This window comes from Melampsora larici-populina (assembly GCF_000204055.1).
Source record: "Melampsora larici-populina 98AG31 unplaced genomic scaffold MELLAscaffold_49, whole genome shotgun sequence".
Taxonomy (NCBI): domain Eukaryota; kingdom Fungi; phylum Basidiomycota; class Pucciniomycetes; order Pucciniales; family Melampsoraceae; genus Melampsora; species Melampsora laricis-populina.
In genome coordinates, this window is record NW_006768813.1 from 748998 (window position 1) to 759806 (window position 10809).

At 39.5% G+C, this 10809-nt stretch overlaps 2 protein-coding genes across 2 annotated transcripts; both read right to left on the bottom strand.

Annotated features, from left to right (window-relative positions):
* Positions 1-1544: 1544 nt before the first annotated feature.
* MELLADRAFT_67117 (uncharacterized protein) lies at positions 1545-2943 on the bottom strand (the record flags this gene model as incomplete). Its single annotated transcript, XM_007415232.1, has 2 exons — positions 1545-2104; positions 2154-2943. The coding sequence occupies 2 exons, from the start codon at positions 2941-2943 to the stop codon at positions 1545-1547; spliced, it is 1350 nt and encodes a 449-aa protein (XP_007415294.1).
* A 1563-nt stretch (positions 2944-4506) lies between these two features.
* MELLADRAFT_79033 (uncharacterized protein) lies at positions 4507-7375 on the bottom strand (the record flags this gene model as incomplete). Its single annotated transcript, XM_007415231.1, has 6 exons — positions 4507-5091; positions 5165-6007; positions 6075-6333; positions 6486-6590; positions 6690-6955; positions 7042-7375. 6 exons carry the CDS (start codon positions 7302-7304, stop codon positions 5013-5015), a joined length of 1815 nt encoding a protein of 604 aa, XP_007415293.1.
* Between the last annotated feature and the right edge of the window lie 3434 nt (positions 7376-10809).

Sequence of the window (10809 nt, forward strand, 5' to 3'; positions counted from 1 at the left end):
GAAGTGAATACATGTTAATTGGGTATTTAAATGTACAATATACATGATAGATAATTCTTTCAACCTATGGCCCATCATTAAATATCTAGAGTAACTTTTCTTGATTTTTTTATTCTTTTGTCTCCCGTCTTATAATTGTAATGATTTGAATTATACATCAGTCACATTTTTTGTATGATTTTAATTTTCATTTCTATCAGACCACAAATACCTGAACATGATTACAACTGGGAGCTGAAAGAGTCTTCTAGGGTTATGTTTTGTTCACCATTTTGTATAGTTTTCTGAGGTAAGAACATGTTATGACTGGGGTGTTGGGGGGCAGTGGGAAAAGTGATGCACTAGTTGGTATATATAGTTATTGTAGTGTAAGGAAAGCAAGCAAAGTGGGATGTGCTGTCTAGCACGAGTGCGGCTCAAGGCCTGTAAGTGTCACCAGTTGTGAAACCATGATCCATCAAATGGGATCATAACAGAGAAATACCAATGTTGCCTTGAGAATAGTAAAACACAGACCAAGCTTATACCATGTGATATAGATATTGAGGTACCACACACTTAAACTTGGCTGTACCAACTCATGTGCTCAATTAAACAAGCTTGGAAGCTTAAGAACTCAGGCCAATGATCAAAGACCTAAAAATTGCTCAAATGCAGATCATCCCACACAGAGAGTTAACTTCCATGGAGTGACACATTTGATCACTCTTCAAGTTTGTTCTTATAATTGGCTAGACAACCATGCACCTTGAGTGAACTGTTCAAATTTTCAAGGTATACACATTCATGGTACTTATAGGTTACTCTTATCCAGGAGAGTATGTAGAATTCTCTTTCAGATGGAAAAATAAAGCCCCACTATTTAGTATTTGATTCTCAGGCCAACATTGGGTTGGATCTTGTAGGAATATTTTCATGAACCCCAGGTGTGATATCTGTGTACATATACACAGTTATCAAACTGAATTTATGTGCCAAACATTGATAAACCTTCATCAGGAGACCAATCTTCCAATTGGTTTGGTATTATTGACCCAAATAACCAATCAAAGCTTGAACACATGAATGACAAAAGAATATGAATGATTTAATGTTTTGTCTCAAAAGCTTCTAAAAACCAACTCTTTCAAGTGTCATACATCCAATTCCTAACACGCATTTGGTGATATATCAAGGGAAGTATTGGGAAGCTTTCTCCATTCATCGTAATTTATCAAGCTGAATATTCTCAAACAAAATCAACCACTAAAACTTTGAATTCCAGGTGACTTTTACATTATTGATTAAACCAGAAGATCTTGAGTTGACCTTTGTAAACATGAATGGTGATTGATTTGCAAGAGAAGAACAGGTTTAGAAATCATTATTGATAAAAATAAGAAATAGTCTACCTGACTCAATTTCCAGAAATCCTCTCAAGCGTCTCAAACAAAACCCACAATGTCAAAATCCAATTTCAAATCTCTGTTAATCAATTTACACATGCATTATCTTCATTACAATTCACTCAGAAATCACGAGCCACAAGAGGTAAAGAAATCACATCAAGACTTAAAACTAGAAGAATGTGGATACCTACGTAGGAAAGGAGGATTGATGGGACGTAAAGTAGGTGTATCATGTGATGACAAGAAACTGGAAGGATGTTCAGATTGGATTGAATGAGTAAAGATAGATGGAGTTGAATGTCTTCGTTCAGCTTGGTTGACCGAATGGGATTCGGGACAAGGTGGGTTTGAGTTGGAAGTCTTTACATTTGAGTCAGTTGACAATCTTGATCGTAAAGAGTGGATTTCTCGACGTGCTACATCCAGTTCATTTTGTAGATGAAGCATCCGTTCTCGTTCGTCATCTTTCGGGTCATGCGGAGTTTGGTCGGGCATAGTTTGCCTTCGGATCGGATCTTTTGAAGGGGATCTCGATTGTAACTTGGCTTCACGCGCTGCCAAGTTTCTTTCACGTTCCTCCAGCTGATTGTGACGTGAGACGTAGGCATCGAATTGAGCGGATCGAGTCTCGAGATCTCGTACATATCGATCCTTACGTTCTCGGAACGCACGTTGAGCTGCACGATTCTGGGCCGCACGTTCTATCAAACGCATTTCTGTTAGTGAAATCATCCTGCAGAGAAATCAATGGGAAAATGACGAAACTGGTATTTTTAAGCGGGCGCGCATTCAAAGCGCGCTGATCAGCCTCAGAATGCGGTGAACAGAGCGATTCGAAGCCTGATAGATGTAAATCTTCTTTTGTTTTCGAAGGAGAATGATGATCGTGATAAGAAAAATAGAGATTTGGTGATTCATCCTTAGGAGCAGTTTGAAATTGACTTTTCGGTAGTTTGATTGAGGAAGATTGAGAAGGGCTTAAAGAAGTACGGGTTCGTTTGTAAGGTGGCTGATGAGGTTCCGGAGAAGTTTCTTCCAAGATAGGAAGTGAAGTCCATTCTGGTCGATAAGAATGATAAGAAGACTGTTGTTGATCATACTGATAGAGTTGTTCGGGAGAATTCATAGTTTGAGATTGATTGAGAAGAGGAATAGGATGTTTTAGTGAGGAGCGAGAATGAGATGGATGATCAGATAAAGTATGATCGGCATGATCGGAGAGTAAAGTGACTGAAGTAGAGAATGGCCATGGATGTGATTCACGAGATGGACTTTTATGATCATTGTCAGTGCTATCAATATCGTGATCTAGACCAGATGAAGAAGAGTCTGATGAAGTAGATGATGAAGGAGAGGATGTAAGATGCTGATGATGCTGATGCTGATGCTGAGATGATGAATGCTGTTCATGATCAGGATATGAAATTCCTGAATGATTCTTAGCATCTACCCTATCATTCCTAGTGCTAGTTGAAGGATTTGAAGTAGACTTTGATCGATAAGTTGAATCTGAGGTTTGAAGATTAAGGAGAGGTGCCAAAGTAGAAGAGTTCATGATGATTCAATAATAAGAGTTATATGTTATTGTAATTTGAGAAATGTTTTGATTACAACGCCGGTCTTCTTATCGTATCAGAATGACCCACAATAATTCAATAATCACTATCTAGATCTTCACTTTGATTAATTGTTGAGAAGATTGAGCCTAAATCAGAATTAATCAATCAAAATGTATGATTGATAAAGACAAGAGTGAAGATTTTGAGAGGGTTTAAGAAGAATATAAAGATGAGGATAAGTTTGAGTTTTATAGATAGATTGGACAACAGTTTTGTTTTGGTCAATCAATCAAACTTGAATTATGAAAGCAAAGTTGAATTGAATTAATAAAATCAATCCATGATTCTGAAAACCGAGTATTGAAACTTGAAAGCCATCACAAGCTGATTGAATTCTAAAATGTTCATCATCAAATCTTGACGATCACCAATTTAACTGTATTTAATCTGTCAATCGACTTGAAACTTGACAATACGAAAGAATTGGATCGAATCGGTTTAATCATGATTCATGACTCACTCATCACTCACTCACTCTCTGGGTGATGGTTTATGTATGTACATAATCATGATTTACTCAAGTTTGCTTACGTTTCGAAATCTGATTGATTTAAATTTAAATTTCGATTCACATCTCTTTCTCAAATCGCGTCAGTTCTTCAGATTCTCAAATCTCGATCATGATGACAAACATCAAAAATTCTAATTTCTGACCATCCAATCAGAAACTTTAAATTCGTCATCATCTGACGCTTACAAAGATACTTTAATCATCTTCATCTTCATTTAAACTCATACATCACACTCAAATTGGCTGTGTGATCCGATCCAATCTGAAAGTTTATTCTGGATCGTGAACATATGTACACAACTTCACAAGATGACCAAGATACAAACAAAAATCTTAGCAAGATCACTTGAGCTAACTTCACTTGAAAGATTAAGATTTGAAGATTTTAATCGGATCAGGTTGATTGATTTAATATTTTTTGAAAACTTGTTACATAAAAGATAATCAATCTAGATGACGACATTCAAAGAGATGTAGAAAGTCCAAATTATGTAAAACACCGTCGATCTCATCTAAGTTTGAATTGGAATTTTCAACTTGAGTGTGTCTAAGGTTTTGTAAGCTCTCTTCTGATCGATGATCATGATGGTCAACTTTAAGGTACATAGCTGCGAAGAATTTGGAAGTTGAAACTAGTGAAAAGAATTAATTAATTAATCATCATCATGACTAAGTTCCGATCACTATCGCATTCCAGATCTACAACTCAATTCTCTCAAACCAATTTAAACCAATGCTGATCATCATACATTCTGAAAACGATGGCTTTTACATAATCAGATCATCATTGATAGTTTTAAAAGAAACTTCCAATAAAAGTGAAGAGATTTACGAAAAGTGCTTAATTAAAAAGACTTGTCTTGACTGAATTCAAAGTTTGTATATGAGTACTTACATGAAGAAAATGAAACTCAAAGCCACGCTTCATCAAACTCATTCCAAAATCGGATGGATTGGACCAAAACAAACCGGTCTGTTAAAACCTTATAAATTAAACTGATTCCTACTCATCTCTTAATTACCAAATCAAACATCTAATCGATCAACTTCATAACAAAACAAAAACAAAAATGAGAGACATAGGTATCAAAGACCTAGATGACTGAAGAAAAGTACACAATCAAAATAGTTCATCAAATGAGAATAACAAAACAAATAAGTAAAAAAAATAGAAAAAATGAAGACTCAATGAAATGCTATAGAGAAAGAGAGAGAGAGAGAGGGAAAAAGAAGAAAAGAAGAAAAATAACGGGTGCGAGAATTGAAAGGGTGTTCTGCAAGGTTATTCCAATCAATTCGGATACATTAGTAGACGAAGATACAATCTAAATGTCAATGCGATTCACATCGTCCGAAAAAAACAATGTAACGGAAAATAGATGATGCATGAGTCAGTCTAACTGAGGAGAGATTACATGATACCTTATAAGACGAATAGAAAACGTCATCTCAATAGGTCTGATTAGAATGGTATTTAACGATAAGTATTAATTTTCACTTTCTTTGATGATCGAGCCAATCAGCGTATTCCATGATAAAATGAACTTGTTGAGGGGTTTCGATCGCCTTGACGCTACAAATGAATATCGTAAATAGTAGATAAGTCAAAACGTGTAGAATAGGATAGAGATCAAACAATCTCTTACCTTCTCCTCCTTCGGATCACTTCAATGACCTTCTCCACTTGAACAAGGACTGAATTGCGAGGCACAGGATGTGGCGTCTGTCCCTTTGTAGCTGGGTTGAAATTAGCCAAGTCCATTCGAGGATGATCGTGTTCAATGTCATGAATAGGTTTGTTGATCAACCCAATCTTTAGCATCCAGCAACACGCCACCAGACCTGCTCTTCCCACTCCACCTCGGCAATGACACAATACGTCGTAGCCTTTCATTGTCCAGTTCTCCAAAACAATTTGGATCACTCGATCGATTTCGTCAACTCCTTTGTGAGGCGCAAAACCTTCGGCCATCGGAATTCTAATCACCGCTAGACCACAGGCTGATGCTACTGCTTGGTACTCTGGCCAAGGCGAACCAAGATAATTGAGTTCTTCGTCATCAAGGCAACAGATGATGGCCCGGACCCCTATTGATTGGGCTCGTGAGAGATCTGATTTGAGATCGCGACAGATTGGAGAGCGATTTCCGGCTGCTTGCCTCTGAGCTAGCGTGTCAAACATCCGGACCTTCTTACCAGGGCAGGAGGACAGTAACATGTTTCCGAGCCTAACAGCATTGATACTCGGAGGTGATTGACCTAGGGGGCTGTCCTTTACAGGGAGTCCAGGTTGATGATGTTGACTGAAATGGTAAAGGCGCTGCTGGTGATGAATGTGGAATTCTTCGTATGCACGGCTAGCATGGGGACCAGTGAGATCGTACAAGTCCACGGGTAAGCTTGGCAATGGCTGCTCGTTGGTGATTGGCGATGTGAGATAGAAGTCCGCCAATGCGACCGACAATTCGGGAGGAACAACAGGTGAGATACTATACCACAAATTGAGTCAGTAAGCCGCATGTCATAGCAGTCGTCATTGAATTCAAGGGGGCTTACTTCATGGGGTGAGTTTGACTGGTCTTCACTGAACTTCCGTGTACAGTCTTGACAACATCTGGCTTGGTTGCCACATGATCTCCGCTAACAACTCCAATGAGCGTGTGGCCACCGTCTAACGCGAGCTGTTCTGCAGCGGGGCTAGGTGTTCTATCTTGAAATTTGCGCTTCTCGGTAGGGTTTGCTAGTTTTGACTCCATCGTGGCGGGATTTGTGACAGCATCCACTGGCATTGGGTGGTGATTATAGCCATTGGAAGCTGCAACGGTCACAGAGAGATCGAGTGTTTGATATTTCATGGCAGAAATTCGATCAGTGCACGGCAGAGAGGGGAAGGTGCAAAAGACTTATGAGCATCAATGGGCAGAGATATGGAGATCTGAAAAGGATGTCCTTTGTGCTGCAACTGACCTGTTGATGTAGCGGATGGATTGAACACCATCTGGGATGATTTGAGGTTCTTTTCAGGATTTGACTCAACAAGATCAGATGGATTTGACGAGGCGAATTGGTGATCTTCACAGGAAGCCAAGTAGGTGTCAGTAAGTGTTTTAAGCATTGAAACCAGGACAAAACATGGGTTAGAGTTGAAGGAATAAAGATATGGCGACTAACCGTGAACCACTGAAGTTTTGGGCAGAGGCTGAGTAGGTTGATTCGAGGCTTGAGTTTGGTCAGAAGAGACTCCAGCAGGAACTGTGACATGATGTTGGAATGGTGGACATGCTGGAAGCCTTTCCGCAGGACGATCAACTACCCTTGGATAGCCTTGCTGATGTTGAGAGGTAACGCCAGGTGTAGTATAATTAGGCTGTGGGAGTTGTTGTGAAAGGAGCGGGTTGGGATGTTGCCCTCGTTTATAGCGATTGTAGTCAGACATACTATGGAGAGGGCAATCCCAAAAAAGGAGAGAAAACAAGATGGCATCAGACAGATGAGACAACAAGATGCAGGCAAAGTGCTCAACTAATGCTGGGAAGCCATTCGACACAATCTTTCACCCATCTCAGGTGTGACAAGAGGAGAAGCGCTGGGAACAGCTTTAACACAATCGTTGAGGTAATTACGTTGAAGTTCGAGAGAAATTGAACCTTGGTGGACATTTTGATTGGCCAGTGAGCGAATGTGTGTATGAGACATTGACGTAGCTGAAGGAAGGGAGTGCCCAGGATGAGTAGCTGAAGGTGACATGACTTGAGCAATGGCTGTGGAGTTTTTGTTAAAGTCCATGTTGAGAAATCCGGATGAGAGTTGTAGGATGATGAGAAAGGATATCCAGGAAGTTCATAAATACTATAACTTGTGTGACCAAGATGAAGGGAGAGGATCGAAAGGAATGCAAGACCGAATTGAGTTGAATGTCACAACTCAATTGTAACATCAAAAGTCAAGATGCAGTTTCCAATTAAAGTACTTTTCAATCACAACTTCGATCAAAAACTACAGTTTCTAAAATAAAATAACAAAGCACAATTCCCGACCAATCGATACACATACACCACGGGAGCGGTCAAAGTCAGGGCTGTGACCCGGCCCTGGACCCACCCGGCTAACTGGGCCCGCTGCCTTTCTGGAAGCAGACAGCACGTGCCCTGACACACCAAAACCACCAGGGTTATAAAAGCCCTGCAGGCATGGTTGCCCGTCATTTTTTTTGTTGAATAATCAAAAAAATGCCTCCTGAGTAGGCTCCCATGGCTCTTTTCAAGCTCTTAGTAGGCTCACATAAGTGTTATATACATTTTCATACACGTAAAGGTGCAATAAACACCAGAAATTTCTCCATATGGTCCTTTTCAGATCTTATAATCAATTCAGGGTGAGCCCCGGTTGGCCCTGATTGATTTCTGGATCCCCTCGGGTCTGCCCAAGGCCGGGCAGTGCCCCAGGGCCGCCCTGTCACACTCGAGGCTAGGTCACAGCCCTGGGCCATGTGGTGGGCGCAAGGCTGGCAACAGGTGCACCTGTTTTTTGGCTGGGGATGCAAGAGGGCACAAAAGGCACAATATTAAGAGACAAAAATGTGAAATTTTTATAATCATGGGCCTTGAAAGTGCCTTCAACTAAGACAAGTATACACATATGACTATCCACAGAGGTCATTCTCATCCCAAGAGTCACCTTCACTAACAATGTCATCATCTTTTGCTTGATTGGTATGATCATCTGGTGTATGATCAAAAACACTGAGATCAAACAAAGACTCAATGAAGCCATCCTCATGCACATCAATATCAACTTCTGCATGTAAGTCATGTTGAGCAAAAACACCATCCTCAAATTCTTGCAGGTCTTCAATGCCCAAGAAAATGCCAGTATTGGACTCATCCTCATAATCTACAGTAATTATTTCTTCTCCTTTCACATCTTCACAAGCATTGTCTTCAGCTCTCAATTTGAGTTCAATCTGAGATATCAACTCCAGGTGTGGCACAGTCATAGCATTTCAATACTTAGTTTTGGTTGCTCCCATGACACTGAAAACACCGTCAGCACCAGCTGCATGTGCCACAAGCTTGTGGATCCTAAGTGCAAAGTTTTTTACAATTGCTGTATGGGGAGTTGTTGGAATTGTGATCCAGTAGTTGCAAGCTGCAGAGATTACAAGACCAGCATGAAGCATCAACATTTGCAAATTGGTATTGAGAAAAGGGGGAAAGATCTTACCTTTTCCAGCTGATTGAAAAGCTCCTTTGCCACTATAGTGATGTTGTACTTGATCCTCAAGAGGAATGGCATCAACATTTTTTTTATTTCCATAATCTGGCTATTGGTCAGATTAATCTTTGTCATTTGTTCAATTATGCATGCTCAAAAGACAGCCAATGTACTATACAGTGGATTTAAGAAGAACCCAGCAATGTTTATTGGCTGGTCAAAGACCTTGGCTTGCTTATTCAAAACTTTGATACAGTGGGATTTGTAAGGCAGAAATTGTGAATACAGAGAAAGATTGACCTTTTGAAGTTTCAAAGTTGGTACCCTTTTAACTAAGTGGAATCAGTTGCTGGAAAGAATAGAAAAACAATGATCTGAAAATCTTACAGAATTGGTATGTGTATTGCTGAAGTAGAACCCCGGAAAGCTCCTGTGGAACCATCCAACAGGAAATCAAAAAAAATCAATTGATTCATACTGAAAAAAGTGGCTTCTTGAGGCCTTTGATGCCATTTCTGTTGGTAACATCCAACAGTTTATGCCTTGATTTGGGCAGTTTTGATCCTTTTCTGCTGGTAACACACTTTTTTTCCATGGTTTTACACTTGTGACATGCCAATCAATACAGAATTGATACCTGTATTGGTGTTTTTTGTTGATAAGTTTTTTTCTTATTTGTCCAATATTTGCTGCTTAATATGTCTTTTGTTGGTAACATAGCCCAAATCTTGACCTCCAATTGATACCATTTTTGTTGGATGAGTCCATAGGGGCTTTCTGGGGGCCTGCTGAAGTAGATAACTCTTTGCAAAATTGATCCCCAACCTTTTGACTTCAACTATTGGAATGCCAAATCTCCAAACCAGTCCAGATACAAGGACACAGCATTGAAAAACAAACACCCAATTTGTTACCCCACTGTTTCCATCCAACCATTCCTTCAGTCACATTCATCTTCTGATAATGGTTACATTCTCAAGATGGTTGCTTCATTCAACATATCACTCCATTCTCCAAATTCTCATTCTTTCTCACATTGTCATAATTTTTCTTCCCACCCTCCTACACCAGCTTAATGTTTTTTAGAGAATACATTTTCATCTCAATAGGACTGATACATCTATCTTCAAGGCAAACTTTGCCTCTAGGAAAATACAAGCTTCCATTTCTTGTTTATGTACAGTTTCATACTCCACTAATAAGTTACTAACAATAGTCAAGCCTTTGAAATCTATATATATATATAATCCAAATTTGATACTTACCAATTATTTAATACTGGCCCTTTTATCTTTATATTGTTTAATTTTTGTAAAATTGAAAAACTCTCTCTGTGTTATCCTTAATTTGATTTGTTTTCTGAGATTTCAACATTTGTTCTTTTTAATTGCGTTGTGGTAGAGTACAGAACCACTCAAGTGGTGTAATTAGTTGTAGCCTCTGGACACCCCATAGGGGTTTTGTGTTATTGTTTATTCCCATCTTTTTCATGCACTTCAGTCTTAGCTTTGGTAATTCAAAACCTTGTTTTGTGTGGACCACTTGGCAGCTCCACTCTGTGTACATCTGGCCCATCTGGCCCATCCAGCCCCAGATGCAGTCTTCTTTTCCACAGCATCTAATGTTGCTTGTAAATGGTGAGAATTTCATGCCAGATGTCACCAACTGAGGTTGTTGCTCTTTCTAATAGACCAATAGAATTGACAACCGGTTGAAGGAGTCTGTCTAGGATAGAGTTTGATGTGAAATGATTGTGATTTTAAATTATGACCTGTAAACTCCTTTTGATTGTTGGAGTGGAGATCGACTTGTCTTTCAACATGGAAAGACACATAGCAAGCCTTGTTTGTGTGACTTGATCAACAACACCATTTTGGGCATTGACAACTATCACTTTCCTATAGGCGGACCTTAGGAAAGTCTCAATCAACCTTGCAATGGACAGGATTGTATTGTGACATTAGCATAATTCAAAAATACATGTCACCACATCAAGGTCATAATCAAGTCCAGCCTATGGGACAGCCTCATCATTCAAGCTAGGTGCATGATGTATCTCCATTGGTTATCAATGGGT